Source organism: Nannobrachium achirus (genome assembly GCF_963921795.1).
Source record: "Nannobrachium achirus genome assembly, chromosome: 4".
Lineage (NCBI taxonomy): Eukaryota > Metazoa > Chordata > Actinopteri > Myctophiformes > Myctophidae > Nannobrachium > Nannobrachium achirus.
This window is the reverse complement of record NC_137813.1, coordinates 26,245,799-26,269,138: the sequence shown is the minus strand read 5'-3', so window position 1 is coordinate 26,269,138 and position 23,340 is coordinate 26,245,799. Positions and strand designations below refer to the sequence as shown.

Sequence of the window (23,340 nt, the reverse complement as noted above, 5' to 3'; positions counted from 1 at the left end):
GATTATCTTCTTGCTGTTTGCTAAATAAAATAATTGGAGCTACAGAGAAAGTGAGTGCGAGCTATTTTGTTTCTTTCTAGTACTACTGCACTGTCAGTTTTTAGCTCAGCACCAAGAACAGGAGGATGTGCGTTACTTTTTCTCTAAATGTCTTCTTCATTTGGCCATCAGACATGGTGGTGTCATACTGGCATGAAGGGGTTAAGGGGCAGTGGTGTAAAGTAACTAATTACATTTACTTAAGTACACTTTTGAGGTATTCGTACTTTACTTGAGTATTCCAAATTTACAGTACTTTTACTTCTACTCCACTACATCTCAGATCCAAATATTGTACTTTTACTCCACTACATTTATTTGAAAACTTTAGTACTGTAGTTACTTTGCAGGTTTTGATTATTATTACAAAACATACATACAAACCTCAGTTCTATACATTTCGGCTGATGTTTGCAACATTTTCATCTCTGACAACTCTCTGTCTTTCATGTGTCACTTCGTTTGAATGATTCTCTGTTGTCTGCCGACATGCCAGTACCACTACTTTCATTAAGAGTCAAATGTTTGCCCCTTTCAAACATGACACTTTCCAGGACACAGTCAGCTACTGCTCTACCCTTATATTGTCCACTCATCAGCCACTTGCCCCAGAGCTATACCGTGTAGCAGGGGTCATCAACATGTCCGTACACAGACAAATGTGTCCGTGGCAAAGACCTGGTCTTGTCTGTGTGGAAAATTTGAGATTTTCTGTTTTACACACCATTATAATGTTCTTATTTTGTGTTAAGGTTAGGGTAATAATCCCAAATTACTGTGATAGGTCTTCAAAATATGACACTGATTTACTACAACATCATTATGTATGGCATATTAGGAGTCCATATTGAGTGGTTCTCAAATGTTTTATTTGCAAGGACCCGCATAAATCTGAAAGTTACAGACCTGTTTTGGACATTCAGGGCTATCCCTTTATATGTTTTTCGGTTACACTATGTAAGTCTATGGCAAAAATAGAATTTTGACAAAAAATGCCCACCACAAGCGATGACCCCTGCCGTGTATGTAGATGTTATTTAAAATGTCCGGTTGATATTGGAAAATCTCTCTCTCCTGTTACAAATCCCTTCTGAATGTTGCACCTTTTAATTGATATGCATGCATGTGTTTGTAATGAATAATGTGACTATTGTAAAAGATTGTAAAAGAGTCAGAGATTGGATGCAATGGAATACATTGTGTTTAAATTAATAATAATAAAATAGCTATCATCACTTGCACTAGGCCTAAAGTTCCCAAACTTTTTGGATAATGAAATGATATTCACAAATCAAAATGTTGAGTAATTACAAAACATCTTTATGAAGAAAACAAATCACCATCAACACAAAGCACAAAAATGATATTTATATCTGTTTATATCAGGGGTCTTCAATGTGTTCAGGCCAAGGACCCCTTAGTTGAGAGAGAGATGAAGCAGTGACAACCTTATCTTAGATTCCATATTATAGTTTCATTGTTTGACAGCACAATCATCAGTGTATTTTGGATTCATGTAAATTAATGTTTTCAGATATTTAAACACTTGAACTGTCAATACTTAATAAATCATATTTGGCTAAAGTTCTCAGAATATGGACGTTAGGGTTCAAGTGGTTAATAAAAAAAAGTAGAAAAAAGGTTTCTATAACACAAAGATTTTGAGGACCCCCTGTAGTAACTCTGAGGACCCCCTAGGGGTCCCGGGCAATCCAGGATTGCATTGGATTTTTTAGAGCTCATTCTTCTCTGTTTTTTTCCCATGCATGAGGTGTGCAAGGTTTAATCATGGCTAAGTTGACGAAAATAAGGCTTTTAAAATGCTTGGTAGCCAATAGCTAACTTCAAGCTAACTTCATCCTCTTCCTGTACATGCACAAAGGAAAGTGTTCAGGCAAGTCATGGCTGCAGGGCTTCTGCATATACCAGCATATCTCTATGGGATTTTCTATGGCACACTGGGCACCCTCTAGTGGTGAAAGGGTGGCATTAAATGAGTTACAGCATGCCCATATATGGACGTATACCTCTAATTAACTTACAATTAAGAAATATACAAATCATCACCATAAACCAATTGTTATCTTGTTAGAACTATCATCACTATGACACCATATGAAACCATATAATATAATAAATATGATCATATTTTAAAAGTTTTGTCAGGATGTAACCAGAATAGAACTGGAACGCTCCAACTCGACACTCAATGGTGTGACCAACGTTTTTTTTTTTTTTACTATTGCCCCTATGTGAGACCCCCTACCTACCAACTGTATTAGCTACATTGTAAATGGTAGTAATCTTGACAGCAGGCCCCAAAAGTTCATTGATGTCGATAGACGTCTTCCTGTATAACCATTTCACATTTTTAGAACACCTGAGGGCCCCGTGAGGAGGCGCCCCTTCCCAGGGGCGTCACACCAAATTCTGGGCCCTGGGTACAAGGATTCACTGTGGGCCCCCCATGAATGTTAACTATTGAAAAATAGCAGATATACAAGCTCACAGCGCGGCACAGAGTGCCGTGCTGTGTGAGCTTGTAGATCTGCTATTTTTGAAAAATTGTGAAAACGTGTGCAAGAAACCCATGTTTCCATGTCAGTGATGCTCAAACTTTTTCATGTGAAGGACCCCCAAAATGATATGAATTTGGCCACGGACCCCCATCTCAAAATATTTAGTTCCAGGGACCCCCCGGAAGCAAAATTTGAGTTACAAATGTTCGATTAAAAAATACATATATTCAAAGATTTGCACAAATTTTCACGACTTTTCAAAAATTGTAGATCTACAAGCTCGCAGCGCGGCACTCGGTGCCGCGCTGTGAGCTTGTATATCTGATATTTTTCAATAGCTAAAGTTACTAGGCCCCATCCACCTAGGGCCCTAGTAACTCAGTTCCACTTTCCTACCCCTTGTGACGCCCCTGCCCCTTCCTATATAAACCCATTGTAAATTCATCACTGATGCAGAGATCTGTAGATCTGTAGATGTAAACCCACATAAATCTTTTGTCAGGATATGGCCAGCGCAGGAACACTCAAACACTCAAACTCAACACTCAATGGTGAGACCGGCGTCTTGTATTTACATTCTTCTATTGTCCCTTATTTAACCAGTATAGTAACTATCGCAACATGACAAACATTTACACATTTGTACGCAGCGCTCAAAGATCACATTCATCTGGATTATGTACAGAAAGAGAAACAGTAAAGAATGTGGTACATATTAACATTTCGTTACATACTGTGTAACAAAACAAAATATTTTGAGAATACTGGTGTTTGCCATCTCAACCAAAATGTTTAATCGCTTGTATTGGATGATGAACTATGTGCGAGCAATGTCGTAGTTGGCCACGAACCAATCACAGGTCTTTTTGACACCTGAAAGAGAACAGGCAGAGAAACAAGTTATGTGATGCCCACAGGCTACATGATGCGCTATACGCTTTTATGCAGAGTGTGGAGTGGCACAACTAGATGCCGTGTCAAGGAAAAGAGATATTTCCTTGACACCTCATCAAGAACATCTCATGCATATCCAAATAAAACAACAATGAGACAACACTCACTACATGTGTTTGTAATGACTGTCGTTAAAATCACATTAACAGCTTATCGTAAACTCATTCATACATTCTCACCGCACCTCGTCAAATGCCGGAAACCAGGGACGTGCTGGTCATTGGGAAAAGCGGGACAACTCCCGAACGGCCGGTTCATTCCCGGCCGGTCCAGGCCGGCCATTAGGAAAAAATAAAAAATAAAATGTCTGCCTTCGTTCCATTTTGGGGGCTGGGCGGCCAACAAAGTAAATCGTCACTGTCGGGCAGAACCTCGTATCTCCAAGTTTCAAATTTGTAGATTTTTTCGTAAAGCAAAGCCCTGCTTCATCATACAAGGCCGTCGCACAAAAGTAGTGAAAACAGCAGATCTACAAGCACACAACGCCTTGCGGTGCGAGGCGTTGTGTGCTTGTAGATCGGCTGTTTTCACTAGTTTAAATCATTTTTAAAATGATAAATACAAAACAAACGGTTTTGGACATACAAGGTTTCCACCCGACAACGTCGAAATATAACTCTTGTAATTGGCCCATGGCTTGTCACTTTGTCACAAATCTTTGAGTAGCAGCAGCGCTATAGAGAGAGATCTCTCTCTATAGCACGCAATGAGGGCCTCTCCAACTCTTTTTCCCGGGCTGAATCAGGGGCCCAGCACGTCCCTGCCGGAAACCTAAATTGAACCTGAAATAAATGTAAGAAAAATAATTCTGACCTTCTTTAAAAGGCGTGAAGGTGAAGTCGGGGAGGTAGCGTCTCAGCTTGGCATTGCTGGCTGTCTTCTTCATTTGGCCATCAGACATGGTGGTGTCATACTGGCGTGAAGGGGTTAAGGGGCAGTGGTGTAAAGTAACTAATTACATTTACTTAAGTACACTTTTGAGGTATTCGTACTTTACTTGAGTATTCCAAATTTGCAGTACTTTTACTTCTACTCCACTACATCTCAGATCCAAATATTGTACTTTTACTCCACTACATTTATTTGAAAACTTTAGTACTGTAGTTACTTTGCAGGTTTTGATTATTATTACAAAACATACATACATACCTCGGTTCTATACATTCGGCCTTTTGAAAATAGCTGATCTACAAGCTCACAATGCGTTGTGAAGCGACACTATAAGCTAGTAGATCTGCCATTTTCAAAAGATTTTAATACATTTTATACATTTGAAAACTGTTAAATGGGACATTCTGCTTAATGAGTACTTTCTATTTTTGGTACTTTAAAGAGGTGGTGCCATAGTTTTGTACTTTTTCTGTTTTTTATGTGTCTATGGAGTTAACATTACTCTAATAGATGCCCAGGTGTGGTTACATGTGCAAATATGTCTTCCCTGTGTATTTTTGGTTACTTCCTGAAGCTGAAAGCCTCTGAGTCAAAAGGCCCGATTGAAATACACTGATATAATGACATCATAATACCATACCCTCCACTTTTTGCCACACAACAAAACTGTGGGTGTGGCTAACTTCTGCTGGGTCACCACCCACCTGACAACCAGGCATACTTAATGAACAGGTGGGTGTGACCACATAAAAACATAATTTTAACACTTTCTGTACACTTTTTTTGAAAAAGATCTTCCTCCGAGTATAATCATAACACCTGCTGATCATGTTGCTGTCAAGCCTGAGCTAAACAATTTAATATTATAATTGAAATGTTTTTCTACATTGCATTTTGGATACATACATTTTCCACTGTAAGATTATTAAACTAATAGTGTTTCACCAAAATAAGCAAAAAGGAAGTGTCACGGGAGATTCACATGGTAACACACAATGACAATGCTGTTTAACAAAGCTTATGGTGATTAATGGTCATAGGTTTGGATACAAGTATTGGGCCTTTGAAGTCCAGTAATTCTGCAATCGTATCAACAACATCTTTGATGGAGACCTCATCCTCTTCCCCCACTGTGTGACAGAGAGACAAGAAAGTTATACTGTGTATACACATGCGCACATTGACAGTCTCTTATACATCGTGTGTAAACAAACATGATAAAGACATAATAAAATGTATTTGAGCAAATATTAATTAACACTAGTCAATTTCAAGAAATTGTATGTAAAGTGTGTTTGCCCCAGCTTAAGTTGTGGGGTTTAGCCATTATAAGTAGGCTTTAAAGTAAAGCTACTATTGACATGGTCTAAAGAAAGAGTGTTGTGTCTAATAGTATGGTCTTGACCTGTTCTACATATAAAACGTCATGAGATAAACTTTGTTGTGATTTGGCGCTATATAATAAAATTGACTTAATGTTGCTGTCCCCTTACAGAAAATATGACTAGCTCAGTGGCCTTGTGGTCCGCCCTGAGATTGGGAGGTTGGGGTTCGATCCCTGGGTGAGTCATACCAAAGACTAGAAAAATGGGACCCAAACTCTCTACTTGGCACTCATCATCAATTGGATTGGCGGTCAGTCCCTGTGATAAACTAGCATCAAGTCCAGGGGGTGTACTTGTACATCAAGCTGCCTCACACTACAGAAACAGGAGATAGGCTCCTGCCCTATGGGCCTCAAGACTTGGCAAGGCTTACTTACTTACTGTACAGCAAATGACAAATACCTGAGAGGATGATGGGGTCGACCTCATTATACTCCCTCAGTGCCCAGATGATTAGACGGCCCAGATCCTAAGGAAAACACATACATACTAGTACTCTTAGGCTGCATTTTAATAATTATGTTGCAAAAATGTATGCTGCACTATTACTGACCTGTACCAATTACTTACCTGGGAAAACATGAACTGTCTTCTAGGCGTACCGGAGCCCCACACATTCAGAGGAGTTCCTTCCTCTATGGGTAAGACAGGGGAAAACATTGTCACTTTATTTCTCAAGGTCTTTGTTTTTACTCCAAAGCTTGTACAGTTAGAGTAGCATTGGTGTGTATGTGCGCGCGGTATACAGTACATACTTTTGGCTTTGTACGCCTTGTGCATGAGTGCTGTAAGCACATGTCCATTTTCTATGTTGAAATTGTCGTGTGGTCCGAACACGTTAGTTGGGATGACTGCTGTGTATCGACGCCCATACTGCTGAAAGTAAGCCCTGTGAACATAAGTGTGCACACACCACACACACACACACACACACACACACACACACACACACACACACACACACACACACACAACCGAAGGAGTTTTTTTTGGAAGATGAACCCATTTGTCCCCTCCACACCCTGTTTGCTCTGCACAGCTCACCTGTTCTGGACATCAATCATTCTTTTAGCATGAGAGTAGCCATAGTTGGAGTCGTGGGGCGGCCCATTGTGTATCTGCAAACGTTAGGGAACAGAGTAGGTATTCAAGAAAAACAAGCTTTGTTCAAATAATGAACAGATTGTGTTACTATGCTATATAGCCGTACAAAAATGTTACAAAACCAGGATAATTGCTTCTCCTTTGGAGTTTGTCATTGCTAGGTCTCTCTGTCTGTCTGTCTGTTTCTATCTCTCTCTCTCTCTCTCTCTCTCTCTCTCTCTCTCTCTCTCTCTCTCTCTCTCTCTCTCTCTCTCTCTCTCTCTCTCTCTCTGTGTGTGTGTGTCCATTTCCTTTGAAAAATAAATAAACATTTGAATTACAAAATGCTTTATTGGCATGATGAAAAATATGTGTACATTGCCAAAGCATACATAACATAACATAAAACAAGTCATAACATTACATATACAGAGACAACAAACATACAGCTTAACAATAACCAGTAAAATGGTAAATGGTGCATTTATATAGCGCTTTTAATCCAAAGCGCTTTACATAGATTGTGCATTACATTCACCCATTCACACACACATTCATACACCGGTGGCGGAGGAAACCATGCAAGGCGCCAACCTACTCACCGGGAGCAATTAGGGGTTCAGAGTCTTGCCCAAGGACCCTTCGACATTAACTCAGGGGGAGCCCGGATTCGAACTGGGAACCCTTCGGGATTTATACCCTTCGTGCTCTAATACCAGTTTCTCTACCCCTGAGCTATGCCGCCCCCATAGACACCTAATGGCGACAAGCGACCTCGCCCTAAAGGGTGAGGTCTTGGCCATCTGGCCAGTGATGTATATCGGACCAGTTACCCATATATGGAGACCTCTGGTACCCATATATGGAGATCCATGATATATGGAGATATGCTGTGAGACCCCAAACATGTTTAATCAGTTATTCGTTATGTGAAAGTCCTATGACACCTATGACATCTGACATCATACAATCATTCAATCCCTTTTGCCCATATATGGAGATCCCTGTCTGTAGAACCAGCCACACTATGGGTTGTATTGGCCATCTGTCTTGGTTAACAATAATGAATAACAAGTATTATAGTAATAATGAAAACAAGTGAATAACAAACATAAGACAATGACGACAGTGATATGAGGCAGTTTTAGTGACTTTTGCCAGATGTGCTTAGCTCTTCTGACCACTGGATGTCCCTCAGTTGATGACAACTCCACACATATTGTGCAGCCAGAAAGGTGCATTCAGACTGTTCTCCACAATATATTGAAGTGATTTATTAAAGTGACTTATTAAAATTCTTTATATTTTTTCTTTAATTTTAGGGAAGAATGTGATGCTCCAATGTCTTTATATTTGTCACATTGTAACAGGAAGTGTAGCTCTGTCTCCACCTCCCATTGAGAGCAGAGCAAACACTGTCTGTCTTCTCTAGACAGCCAGTTCTGTTTGTGTCTGCTTGTTTCTACTTCCAGGTGGTTGTCACTGAGTCATATTCATTGTGTACATATTCAAAATTGTTCTCCTTTTTGGATTAGTAAGAGTGGTAAGGTAGTCTGCAACTGTGTATTCTCGGTTTAGGGCCAAATAGCATTCTAATTTACTTTTGGGTTTTTGTTGTGTTTTTCCCAATAGGTCCAATTGAAATAGGTTTCAATTGGATGTTTGTCCGAATTAGAACATTTCTCTATCTCGACTCGATATCACTCTCTCTCCTGTACAATTGTACAGGATATATCTTTTTCTTTGTATTAGTTATTAACTGTAGGCTACTCACCATAGTCTCATCTATAGGGTAGGTTGTCTTGTCAGGGAAGATGCAACTGGAAAGGCAAGACACCACCTTGGTGACGCCCATTTCATGGGCTGTGTTTAGCACGTTGTCATTTATCTTTAGATTATCTCTCTGTGAAGGCAGACTGTCATTAACCAGCAACTCAGTATAGCTATAATATGTTGGCCCCATATTTATGGTGGCTCTCTGTTTGTATTTCAACCAAATTGAACATCTTAACAATTAGAAGATGGCTGCTGAGAAACTACATTGTCTCACCAAAAAGTGCAGGTTCTCTCTCATGTGTAGGTACAGTCCTCCTACTTTGGCAGCCAGGTGGATGACGTGAGTCGGCCGGTACTTCTCAAATACAGCCCTGGTTTGCACAGGATCCCTGTAAACATTTCATACAGTCTTAGCACCACAGTTGCACCGCAGCATCTTTTAGAGATCACACACATATTGATCAGCAGCATCCCAAAGGTTTAGAGCAGTGGTTCTAAACCTGTGGGTCGGGACCCCCCGGGGGGTCCCCAAATTATTTTAGGGGTCGCCAGATGATTTACTTAATGTGCAACATTGTTTTCTCACTCAACAGTACCCAACATGAAGTTTGTGTATTATTGGCATCTAAATTAGCTATAGTTGTTCGCCCGAAACTGTAGGCGTTGTTTTCAAGTAGGTTTCCAGAGAAGTTGACTGGCAAGACGATACCAACAGATATCAGCGCTATTCAACCTGTGGCCTGTGGGCCGCATGCGGCCCCTGTGGCATGTCTATGCGGTCCGTCATGGTCAGACCAATAAAAATATATTTTGTCTACTTTCAGTGTGGACAAAAGAATTCTGATGTAATTTTTCAGTTTCTCTCCAAAACCACAATAAACTATTTTTTCTTGTTTTATACAAGACATTGTATAACCTCCTCCTACGGCAGGGGTGTCCAAACGTTTTTCAAAGGGGGCCACATTAGAAAATATTGAAACATCCAAGGGCCGACTATCTCCTGACAAAATTTTATTTCGGTCGGACCATAACAAAGTCACATATGCATCGCAATTACAATATTTTAGCTATCATTATCATTATTTATCTTTTGTCAGGTGTGTGCTCTGAATTAAATACAAATAACTCACATTACCAAATGTAACCGACGTGTAAGGTAAAACAAAATAGCCGGGAACAAGGTGCTGCAGGGCCGTTTGTGGTACCATTTAGGGAGGAAGCTGCGGGCTGTGTAAAATGTGTCATCGGGCCGCACTTTGCACACCCCTGGTTTAAGTGGTTAAAGGTTTCTATCCACGAGTTTCCTACGCCCCATAGTGCATTGCGCAAACGTCAGCACCGAGGTTCCGCCGCCGATTTACAAGCTCACAACGGGTTGCATCTGCGACGCGACGTGAGCTTGTATGTCTGCTGTTAAACCCGGAAGTTTGGTCCTGATAGTCTCCAGTAAGCAAGTGGCCTACTTGTGCACTATAATGTGTAGGTTTGGTACTGCACGAGGAAGGCTTTAGTAGAAGACTTTAGTAGAAACCAGACACATTTCCTACCAAATGTCTCTCTGACAACCACAACGCTGTCGTGCAAGTGCACTGAGACACAAATATAATACCCTGTAGACTGAAACAGATCTGCTATTTTTTTTTTAAATCAGGTCTTAATGGGTTGAATCTAATCTGCTTGTATTATCGAATATGTTATTAAGAGTTTGCAAAAAGAAAAGGCGCGGTGGCACATATTTATACAAAGGAATGCTAAAAGGATAACCCAATAAGCTCAGGGCTTGTTTTTGTGTATTCAGTTCATCAAGACATTTAAAGACAAACGATATACAGTAATATGTAGAAAACATCATATACAGTATACGAATAAAGGTACAGAAACATTTGAGGGACGTCTATATGCAACGCTTATATTTACATGCATTTTTAATGTGGAAGTTATAGAATATAATGTTGCTGTCGGGCATAAAACTCTTATTTCCATATTTGAACTTTTGGTGTGTGTGCAAACTGGCACTTGAGTCAGTAGCATTATAGATATTATAGAAACAGCAGTGACAACACAGAAATGTGTGTGGGCCTGGGAGGAATCCATTGGCTTAACAACTAAATTGGGGAGAAAAAGAGGGTACAAAAATAATTTTCATCCCAGAACTAACCAGCGTTGCTAGGCCTGCTCTCATTATAAAGGGTTTCTAGGTAAAAAAAACTTTATATGTGTGTGGTGGTTCATTTCAAGGCAAAGAGCAGTTTGCCTTGTGGTGGTTCATTTCAAGGTAAAGAGCAGTTTGCCTTGTGGTGGTTCATTTCAAGGAAAGGCAGCGGGGCTTTCACAGTAGCATCTGTCCCCCTGATTCACCACAACAATGTGCCCATGCCTGCAACTGTGACACAAATATAACATGCAAACTGATAGGAAACTAGATTGGCATCCAGGGAATGTGTGTGCTCACTTTGGCAGCGACCGGTCCAACGGCGACTGAGATTAGCTGCACACAAACTGCGAGGACGCACGCACAGACGGACGGACGGACGGACGCACGGACGGACGGACGGACGCACGGACGGACGAAGGGGAAAACATACTCTCCCCCATGCCGAAGGCATGGGGGAGAGAATTGACGCTGAGAATTGACGCTGAGAATTGACGCTGAATTGAATTTTAATACACACATTAATCATGTCACCAAGATTGCCTTCTTTCACCTTAGAAATATTGCGCAAATTAGAGCTTATCTGACGTCGGACGATGCAAAAACGCTGATCCACGCTTTTGTTTTCTCTCGGCTTGATTACTGCAACGCACTTCTCTCTGGTCTGCCAAAGAAAACAACTGACATTCTACAACTTGTTCAAAATGCGGCAGCCAGAGTTTTAACTAAAGCTAAGATGAGAGAACATATTACTCCAGTCTTAGCGTAGCTACACTGGCTCCCGGTTGTTTTTAGGATTGATTTTAAAATTATTTTACTTGTTTATAAAGCTCTAAATGGTCTGGCACCTTCGTACCTCTATGACTGCCTGCATAGATACGTTCCAAACCGCCCACTCAGGTCTTCTAGTGCTGACCTACTCGATGTGCCTAAAATGAAATATAAAAAATATGGTGAAGCAGCTTTCTGCTTCTACGGGCCGACAGTTTGGAATAAACTCCCACTACACCTAAGACTGTGGATAGCTTTAAAGCACAGCTCAAGACCTATTTCTTTACTCTTGCTTTTAGCTGAATTTTTATATCTCTTTGATGCTATTGACGTCCACGCTGTTCTGAAATTGTTCTTCAAAATTATGTTTTTATTTTTCTGCTTTATTGTATTCATGTGTATTTTTTTTTTTCTGTTAAGCACTTGTGCTTCATTTTCTGCTCTGTAAAGCACTTTGAGCTGCATTTCATGTCATGAAAGGTGCTATACAAATAAAGCTTTATTATTAGCTTTATTATTATTATATGCGTGCATGATTCTCACATACATGTACATGAAAATACATATGCATTTCATACATTTGCATTGCAGTCACAACCAGTGTTGCTGTGCATGCACCAATGCACAGCAACACCAATGCAAACTGACAGGCTTGACGGACGGGGAAATGACTCAAGTCCTGATGTGTTTTTAATAAAGATGCAGACACATTGGAGGCACATTACCTGCATGTGTGATTCTTATAAGCTGTGTATGCAAATATACGGTACATATACCTGTAGTTGTTGTTGGGCAGAAACCTCTTAATGAATGGCTTTCCAAACATTTGAAAACATTAAAACACCCCTAGGGTCAACTATCTCCTGACATAATGTACTTTCGGTCGGACCATAGCCTAATAAAGTCACATACCGGTACATACTGTATGCATGCATCACATTTATCAATTTTATTTAACTATCATCATCAATTCTGTACATATCAATGGTCTTTTGTCAGGTGTTTGCTCTGAAAACACAAATTAATTTCACATTACCAAATGTAACCAGACATGCAAGGTACTGATGTTTTTTTCTTCTTTTTTTCTTCTTTCTTTTTTTTACCGACTTTATCTACTGCATAGTACTGTGTTCTATTCGTCTGTCATTCAATGTTATACGAGATACTTCAATGGTTTCCTGTGGAAATAAGCTTAGTCTTTTCTAGGATCTCCTTTTAGTAGACCTTGTACCAGTGAACTGCACCGTCATGAAACTGTACCTTTCCTATGCAAACTCCTAATAAAGTCTTCAATCAATCAAAGGTAAAAAATACAATAAAATAGCCAGGAAACAATCCAGACAAATAATACTCTGGGAAAATATTCTTGTTTGACGGTGCTGGCGGGCCGTTTATAATACACTTTAGGAATGAAGCCGAGGGGCGTATAAAAGTTGCCGCATTTTGGACACCCCTGTCCTGCGGGGAAGCCCAGATTCGGGTCACGGCACCAATGTAACGTAGGTGATCCGAACCTCCCCACCCGGCTTCGAACCCAGGTCTCCCGCGTGAAAGCCCAATATCTTAACCACTAGACCAAAGAGACATTTCTTTGGTCTGGGGGAGATACTAGACTTTTGATGCTTCAAGGCTGGGGCTGCGACTCTCTCCGTCACACTTGTAGTATTGGGTCCCCAGTTAAAATATGATTATTTTGGGGGTCGCAGCCTGAAAAGGTTGAGAACCACTGGTTTAGAGAAGTGGTCAAACCAGGGCTCATCGCCATGCTGGCTTGTGGTGGACATTTTTCTCAAATTTAAATTCTTGCCATGGACATACAAAATGAGAAGACACTAATATTACCAGAAACACATAAAAAGACAGCCCTGAATGACCATAAAAGGTCTGTTCCAGTTGTACACTCTCAGAGTTAAGGGGGTCCTTGCAAACAAAACATTGACGACCACTATTACTAGTTGGACTCATAATGTGCCATATACTGTATACTGTAGTGTCGTAGTGAATCAGTGTCATTCATATTCTGAAAGAAAGCCTGGAGACTGACATTCAGTAAATGGGTCTTATGATCAAAATAATAACATTCTAGAATTTGCCACAGACAAGGACAAGTCACATTTGTCCGTGTGCGGACATATTGATGACCCCTGGGTCAAACTCAGAGAATCCCAGCCCCCCACCGCAACAGCAAAATGGCCACAGTGTACATACATAGGTTGATAAAGACATGATGTTATGACTTACACAAGATTGGCCTCCTTGGAAGAGATGAAGATCCACTCTTCTCCCTCCCGTCTCCCACCTTCCTCCTGCACCACATGCTTAATGGCGCTGCCCACCAGCCCAGACCCTCCAGTCACAAGGACACGCATCGCCCCTGAATTGCTCTCCAAATCCATCTTCTGTGATCTATCTGGTTTTAAATGAGGTGGCAGAATTTGCCTTTTTTAATTATTTTTTATTAACTATATTTAATAAATAAATAAAACAGAAAAGATACATGCTGTATGTGTACATTAAATTAACATAGCACCGACACAAACCATATTCATATTACATGCTAAAATGTGTTCCAGTTAAAACTATGTACATTGTAATCATGTAAACTTAGCAGCAGAAGGTCTATTTTCTGATAGATTTGGTCTAAAGTATTTCAGCCACCTGCTCCTTACCTGAGTGTCAGCATGTGTTTTTTTGTGAGGAAGTCCTGTCTGGCAGGTTAGTCTCACACACACAAACCCTTCACCCAGGCTTGAAGTGATGAACAGAGGTGGGTTACCTGTGGGTGTGGGAATAGCTTTTGAGCCCACCTACAAGGTGATCCAGCGCCTCAAACCACCTGGATAGATGGGATATACTACCATCTTGTGGCTGCAGCTGGAATGGTCCAAGAACCACTGTGGTTGTCTTTTGGAAATTTGGCATTTTTCCCTCTCCAAAGTAAGCTTATTACTATATTCACAAAATAAATGTACAAATAAAATACATACTGTACATGGACAACACATTATGGTAACACAGTCATGAAACTAAAGTATTCAAGTTAGAGGCAAAATTATTAAACATGCATTACAATTAAAACTATGTACATCTAAAGTAATCATTATAAAGCCTTATGTTTTAATGTAAAATTTGCCGCAGAAGAACTATTTGCTCTAAAGTATTTTAGCTATCTGCTCCTACCAGGGGGCCAGGGGGCTGGAGAGAGATGCTTGTGAGTTAGTCCTGTCTGGCAGGTTAGTCACACACTTCACACAAAAGAAAAACCCTTCATACCAGACTTCAGGATTTCAACCCCAACTTTGAACTGATGAACAAAAGAGCACGTGGGTATAGCTTTTGACTTGCCTTCCCTCCACGTGTGTACAAAAGGCATGAATGATGGAGAGATGAACATGATGAACAACAGGACAGGAATATTCAGCCATAGTAATGTGTTACATACTGTTGCATGTCATCTATCATCCATCTAATCTATAGATAGTAATGCAGTTGCACATTAATGTTTTTCTCTGACGCAGTTGATTCAAAAAACAAATCACATTTAGCTGGTTACAAATATGTGTACTGAGTCATATCTTGCAAGCCTAACTCACATCCACACCTAATGTATCCTCAAACAGAGATCTTTTTCCTAATCTTCTTAGACACCTGTAAGAAAAAATAGTCTCACACTCTCAAACTCTACAGTTGGTTGGCCCACTCTCTCCATGAGATGAGATCATCACTGGTTCATTTACATTACAAAGCCCTTTTAAAGAGATCACCATCATATATATCCTCTCTGCAAACCACTTATGTAAAGTACTGTGCAAAGTACTCTTATGCAAAGTGCTGTGTTCTATCCGTCTGTCTTTCAATGTTGTATGATATACTTTAAGTGATTCCTGTGTAAATAAACACAACAGCTTACTAGGATCTCCTTTTAGTTGATCTTGTACCAGTGATTTGTACTGTCATGAAACTGTACTTGTTCCTATGCAAACTTCTAATAAATTCTTCAATCAATCAATCAATCAATCAAACTCTTAAAACCAAACCCCTCCATTCTACACGCTCTCAAAACGATATCCCACAAATAGTGCCCAAGGCCTACACTGACCTAGGCAAAACAGCCTTTGGTTTTAGCGCTCCTTTTAGTTGGAACGAACTACAATGCATTTTAAAATTAGAATCCATGATTTCATTGGGACAATTTAAAGGAATAATGCTAGAAAACACCTGCATTGAGAGACTAGTCACTAGTGTAGTGGTCTGAAGATCAGACTCTCGAGGTTCCATGTTCAAATCTCAGTCTTCCAATGTTATTCTAGTAAGTAGTACTTTGTCTTTTTCAAGGTTAAAGAACTACTGAAAAGCACAAGAACAAACCTGCAGTCAGAGATGGTGTAGTGGTCTAAACATAATAAGACTCTCAGTGCAGAGATTCTGTGACATGTTCTCAGTCCTCCTACATTACTATACAGTACTACATAGCTGCCAACCTCAGACCATCAGAAAACAGGAGATTTCTTCCAGGGGTCATTGTTTTAATTAAGCTGTCTGTTTTATAGTTTCTATTACTTGTTACATCTGCTGTTCTTAATTTTACTATGGTTGTTGCTTGTTCTTAATGTAATCTCGGCATCATTGAAAATGAGGGCCTGCCCTCAATGCATCCCTGAGAAAATAAATAAAGGTTGAATGAATGAAACCCGTAGGCATGCTTTCAAATTAGACATTATGTTGCAAAATGAGTTTACAGTTCCACTTAGATTTTATTTTATTAAAGTGCATCAGAAAGTCAACATAATAAATGGTAAGCACTAAGCACTTCTGTGTATTACACAGAACTAACAGTGACACACCGAAGTGATAACATAATTTAAACATAACTTATCACTCATAACACTATGAATCCCATTCACTCTTTGATCAAATCCTTGTGTTGGTAAATGGTGCATTTATATAGCGCTTTTATCCAAAGCGCTTTACAATGTGCATTACATTCACCCATTGTCTTGGTAATGGCTTGGTAATGGCCAACATCATTTTTGAAAACATTCCCAAAATTAATTGAGAATTGAACCCAACGTACTGTATATGAATGCATTTTATACGTGACATCCCAAGAGCAAATCCACTCAGTTCCAGCTGTGGCCTTGGACTCCAGTCTCCAGTCAGTGTGGCAGTTAGGTGTTCTCACTTGGTCTCTCTGGCTTCAGTTACTGTATGTGTTCTCACTGGGACCGTCTGGCTTCAGACCGGAAGGTTCCGACAAATGACAGAGACGCGGCGCTGGCGAGGGACCCTCTGTCCGCGGAATGACGACTCTTCATCCTTCAGGATCTCGTGAGTCAAGTCATACCTGGCCTGGTCCCTGTGTTGTTTGGAGGCAGCAGATGAGGGGGAATATATTAGACAACTTACTATTAGCAGCGAGCCACTTTTATTTATTCACCTTTCTTAGTGAGATATTCATTTCAGGTTTAATTAACCCTTATAAAAATACCCCAGTGTTTGTGAAAACACTGGGGTATCCCAGCCCAGGTGGTCTCGAAGTGCCGCCCTTGTGTTACGTTTCTGAATTCCATTAAGGCCAACAGATAATAGAATAGACATGCTGTGAGAAACAATGCCTAATTCTAAACAGATTATTATCTCAGAGACAAATTGCTTTGGGTTGACAACTTAATTATACTTCCCATCCACCAGTTTGAATGTGCAGGGGGACACCTTGTCAATAGGTTGTCACCTTTTCTCTCATGACGGATGATGACGCACATGATGAAGTACTTCTTCCGTGCTGGCCATGTGCAGTATGCTTGATATCTCACCCAGTGCCTGCTGAGATGCACGTGTTTCACAATACATTTACTTAAAATATGTGTATGTAAACATGGTTTAAGATCTTTAGGTTATTTATGATGGAACCCTTTGTGTTACATCTTTCATGAAAACATCTTATGTAATGTAGTCACTACACTAATAGTACAGTATGTTGTCACTGCCTGTTACCATTTCTAGAGATGCTACTTTAAACAACCTTTATGAAAAATATAGTCTGAGCTTTATCCTTGCCAGAGAGGGTCAATACTAAGGGAGATCTGCTTGTGACTGCAATCGGTTTCTGTTCACGGATGACTCGGCTCTCTTAGTCTCAGGCAGAGATATATTGCAGGTTGAAAATGCCCTTAACTGTGAACTAAGCGAGATCTGCACCTGGCTCAATGACAACAGACTCTCAATTCATCTAGGTAAAACTGAATGTATCCTCTTTGGATCTAGTCAGAAACGGAGCAAAGTTGAGAACTTCACAATTAAAGTAGGTGACACTGTGATAGCACTGTGGGTTGCATCCTGGAGGCTAACCTATCCAGTGATATAGGTAATATAAGGTAATAAATAAAGTCAACCAACGAGTTCGATTCTCGCAAAGGGTTGCTCCACTGATCTATTTGAAATCTCGAAAGACCCTAGGAGGTGCACTTATTGGGCCCCTCATAAAATAGACTAAGCGCCCCCATGCTCCCACCCCCCCTTTTCTCTGCCCTTATTTCTGCTTTTTCTGCTTTTGAAATTGATGTTATCCTAGATACTATGTTCTATCCGTCTGTCTTTCAAAGTTATATGAGATACTTAAAGTGTGGTTCCTGTGGAAATAAGCCTTGGCTTTCTAGGATCTCCTTTTAGTTGACCTTGTACCAGTGATTTGTACTGTCATGAAACTGTACTTTTTTTCTATTGCAAACTTCTAATACATTCTTCAATCAATCAATCGGATTTTGAAAACTGTTTTGGCATGTGATTATAAATGAAGTAATAACACACAGAAAGCTACCCCAGATGCAATGCTCTCACATATTTCCTAATCCTAGGGATGTATACCTTCCCAAAAGTCACTATGAGAATCATTGCCCCCAAGATGGTAATGATGACCCCACATTTGGGGCCCTGGCATATTATGTCATAATTATATAGTCACTATATGTCACTGCCTATAATAAAGAACAATTCTAGATATGCTAATTTTAACCCACCTTACTGGACAATATATAGTCTGAACTTTATCCCAACCATTTTTCAAAGAGATAGGATGAATAATAAGAGAGAAACATCAGTTTGAAGTAGAATGTTCCATTCGGATTTTGAAACGTTTTTTTGCATGTTGTTATAAATGGAGTGATAACACACAGAAAGCTACCACAGATGCAAGGCTATCACATTTTTCCTAGTGCTAGGGATGTATTCCTTCCCAAAAATCACTATGAGAATTGTTCCCCCCAGATGGTACCGATGACCAAACAATGTGGAGCCATGGTTCACAGAGGATTATGTCATAATTAAAGCCACTATGTTGTCACTGCCTGTAATAAAAAACAATTATAGATATGCAAATGTTAACAGCATTAGTGAAGAATATATAGTCTGAGCTTTATCCCAACCATTTTTCAAAGAGATAGGGTCAATATTAAGAGAGAACCATCAGTTTGAAGTAGAATGTTCCATTCGGATTTTGAAAACTGTGTTTTGGCATGTGGTTATAAAAGGAGTGATAACACACAAAAAGCTACCACCACTGCAAGGCTATCACATTTTTCCTAGTACTAGGGGTGTATACCTTCCCAAAAATCACTATGAGAATTAATCCCCCCAGATGATACCGATAACCCCATATGTACGGTGCTAGCTCACGGCCTATGCATTCAGGTCCCCATCTGGAATCAATGGGGGTACATTTACTATAATCAATTATAAAGGAAAAGTCATTTTGGGGGTGAACTACTCCTTTAAAGCTGCAATATCTTTCCTGTTCTACCACATATTTTAACCCGAGTCATGTGCAAATTATGACATTTTTACCACTGGGCTAATAGACCCACACTGCCTTGCCTTCCCTACAAAAGGCATGAATGATGAACATGATGAACAACAGGACAGGAATATTCAGCCATAGTAATGTGTCACGTACTGTTGCATGTCATCTATCATCCATCTAATCTATAGATAGTAATGCAGTTTAATTGCACATTAATGTTTTTCTCCGACGCAGTTGATTCAAAAAACAAAAAACAAATCACATTTAGCTGGTTACAAATGTGTACTGAGTCATATCTTGCAAGCCTAACTCACATCCACACCTAATGTATCCTCAAACAGAGATTTTTTTCCTAACCTTCTCAATTAGACACCTTATGGTTTCCTGCTGAAATAAGCTTAGTCTTTTCATGGATCTCCTTTTAGTAGACCTTGTACCAGTGAACTGTACCGTCATGAAACTGTACATTTTCCTATGCAAACTTCTAATAAAGCCTTCAATCAATCAATCAATAAGAAAAAATAGTCTCACACTTTATACTCTACAGTTGGTTGGCCCACTCTCTCCATGAGATGAGATCATCACTGGTTCATTTACATTACAAAGCCCTTTTAAAGAGATCATCATCATATATACATCCTCTCTGCAAAGTACTGTGCAAAGTACTCTTATGCAAAGTACTGTGTTCTATCCGTCTGTCTTTCAATGTTGTATGAGATACTTTAAGTGATTCCTGTGTAAATAAACAGAACAGCTTACTAGGATCTCCTTTTAGTTGATCTTGTACCAGTGATTTGTACTGTCATGAAACTGTACTTGTTCCTATGCAAACTTCTAATAAATTCTTCAATCAATCAAACTGTTAAAACCAAACTCCTCCTTTTACCATACACGCTCTCAAAATGATATCCCACAAATAGTTCCGAAGGCCTACACTGACCTAGGCAAAACAGCCTTTGGTTTTAGCGCTCCTTTTAGTTGGAACGTTCTACAATGCATTTTAAAATTAGAATCCATGATTTCATTGGGACAATTTAAAGGAATACTCAAAAGTGCTAGAAAACACCTGCATTGAGAGACTAGTGTAGTGAGTGGTCTGAAGATCAGACTCTCGAGGTTTTTTTGATTGATTGAAGAATTTATTAGAAGTTTGCAATAGAAAAAAGTACAGTTTCATGACAGTACAAATCACTGGTACAAGGTCAACTAAAAGGAGATCCTAGAAAGCCGAGGCTTATTTCCACAGGAACCACACTTTAAGTATCTCATATAACATTGAAAGACAGACGGATAGAACATAGTACTTTATCTAGGATAATATCAGTTGAAAAAAGCATAACATCAAATACAAAGGCAGAAAAAAGAATAATAAAAAAGGGGGGGGGGCATGGGGGCTTAGTCTATTTACAAGTCACGGGTAGCAGCTGTCTGAAGGTGACTTTTCATACCAATTTTGAAGGAGGCTAGGGATTTGCTCTCCTTTAGGGCTTGAGGAAGGGCGTTCCACATGTTGATGGTGTAGCAGGAGAACGAGTTAGAGCCTTGTTTAGTGTTAAATCTACGTTGATGATGATTAGTGGAGCTGCCTCTGGTGTTGTGGTCGTGAACATCCTTGACCTTTAAGAAGTAGTTTGTCAGGTACATGGGAATCTTGGAGGTGTAGTGTATCTTGTACACCAGGCCCATTGCAAGATGCTGTACTCTGTCAGCTACTTTGAGCCATCCCACGCTTTCGTGGTGATGATCGGTAAGGTGGGTCAGAGGAGGGAGACCAAGCACAACCCTAATTAGTTTGTTTTGGGCTGTTTGAAGCTTTAACTTTAAGGCGGCTGGGGCGTCGCGATACCAGACAAGGACTCCGTAATCAATGAGGGGCCCAATAAGAGCTCCTCCTAGTGTCTTTCGGGATTTAGTATTGATCAGCGGGGCAACCCTTTGCAAGAAGCGAATTCGTTGGTTGACTTTATTGATTACCTTGGTGGTCATTTTTTCACTGGATAGGTTAGCCTCCAGGATGCAACCCAGGTAGCAGATGTAGTTTTTTCTTTCTATCACAGTGTCACCTACTTTAATTGTGAAGTTCTCAACTAGGCTAAGTTTCTGACTAGATCCAAAGAGGATACATTCAGTTTTGCCTAGGTGAATTGAGAGTCTGTTGTCATTGAGCCAGGTGCAGATCTTGTTAAGTTCACAGTTAAGGGCCTTTTCAACCTGCAATAAGTCTCTGCCGGAGACTAGGAGAGCCGAGTCATCCGCGAACAGAAACAGATTGCAGTCACAAGCAGATGACATGTCGTTTACGTATATTAAGAACAACAGTGGTCCTAGTATACTCCCTTGAGGTACTCCACAGTTTACTGGGAGGGGGGGGGACAGGGTTCCGTTGACTTCCACCATCTGTTCCCTCCCCACCAAGTAAGAGTGCATCCATCTCACTGCTGTGCTATCAAGACCAATGATAGCAATTAAAACTAGGTACATCTAAAGTAATCATTATAAAGCCTTATGTTTTAATGTAAAATTTGCAGCAGAAGAACTATTTGCTCTAAAGTATTTTAGCTATCTGCTCCTACCAGGGGGCCAGGGGGCTGGAGAGAGATGCTTGTGAGTTAGTCCTGTCTGGCAGGTTAGTCACACACTTCACACAAAAGAAAAACCCTTCATACCAGACTTCAGGATTTCAACCCCAACTTTGAACTGATGAACAAAAGAGCACGTGGGTATAGCTTTTGACTTGCCTTCCCTCCACGTGTGTACAAAAGGCATGAATGATGGAGAGATGAACATGATGAACAACAGGACAGGAATATTCAGCCATAGTAATGTGTTACATACTGTTGCATGTCATCTATCATCCATCTAATCTATAGATAGTAATGCAGTTGCACATTAATGTTTTTCTCTGACGCAGTTGATTCAAAAAACAAATCACATTTAGCTGGTTACAAATATGTGTACTGAGTCATATCTTGCAAGCCTAACTCACATCCACACCTAATGTATCCTCAAACAGAGATCTTTTTCCTAATCTTCTTAGACACCTGTAAGAAAAAATAGTCTCACACTCTCAAACTCTACAGTTGGTTGGCCCACTCTCTCCATGAGATGAGATCATCACTGGTTCATTTACATTACAAAGCCCTTTTAAAGAGATCACCATCATATATATCCTCTCTGCAAACCACTTATGTAAAGTACTGTGCAAAGTACTCTTATGCAAAGTGCTGTGTTCTATCCGTCTGTCTTTCAATGTTGTATGATATACTTTAAGTGATTCCTGTGTAAATAAACACAACAGCTTACTAGGATCTCCTTTTAGTTGATCTTGTACCAGTGATTTGTACTGTCATGAAACTGTACTTGTTCCTATGCAAACTTCTAATAAATTCTTCAATCAATCAATCAATCAATCAAACTCTTAAAACCAAACCCCTCCATTCTACACGCTCTCAAAACGATATCCCACAAATAGTGCCCAAGGCCTACACTGACCTAGGCAAAACAGCCTTTGGTTTTAGCGCTCCTTTTAGTTGGAACGAACTACAATGCATTTTAAAATTAGAATCCATGATTTCATTGGGACAATTTAAAGGAATAATGCTAGAAAACACCTGCATTGAGAGACTAGTCACTAGTGTAGTGGTCTGAAGATCAGACTCTCGAGGTTCCATGTTCAAATCTCAGTCTTCCAATGTTATTCTAGTAAGTAGTACTTTGTCTTTTTCAAGGTTAAAGAACTACTGAAAAGCACAAGAACAAACCTGCAGTCAGAGATGGTGTAGTGGTCTAAACATAATAAGACTCTCAGTGCAGAGATTCTGTGACATGTTCTCAGTCCTCCTACATTACTATACAGTACTACATAGCTGCCAACCTCAGACCATCAGAAAACAGGAGATTTCTTCCAGGGGTCATTGTTTTAATTAAGCTGTCTGTTTTATAGTTTCTATTACTTGTTACATCCGCTGTTCTTAA

General features: G+C 40.0%; 1 protein-coding gene across 1 annotated transcript; it reads right to left on the bottom strand.

Annotated features, from left to right (window-relative positions):
* Positions 1-3,375: 3,375 nt before the first annotated feature.
* LOC308283342 (GDP-L-fucose synthase-like) lies at positions 3,376-13,966 on the bottom strand (the record flags this gene model as incomplete). Its single annotated transcript, XM_080723761.1, has 10 exons — positions 3,376-3,431; positions 4,326-4,425; positions 5,454-5,533; positions 6,191-6,257; positions 6,359-6,423; positions 6,544-6,677; positions 6,833-6,906; positions 8,646-8,774; positions 8,922-9,036; positions 13,812-13,966. The coding sequence occupies 10 exons, from the start codon at positions 13,964-13,966 to the stop codon at positions 3,376-3,378; spliced, it is 975 nt and encodes a 324-aa protein (XP_080579887.1).
* Positions 13,967-23,340: the final 9,374 nt, after the last annotated feature.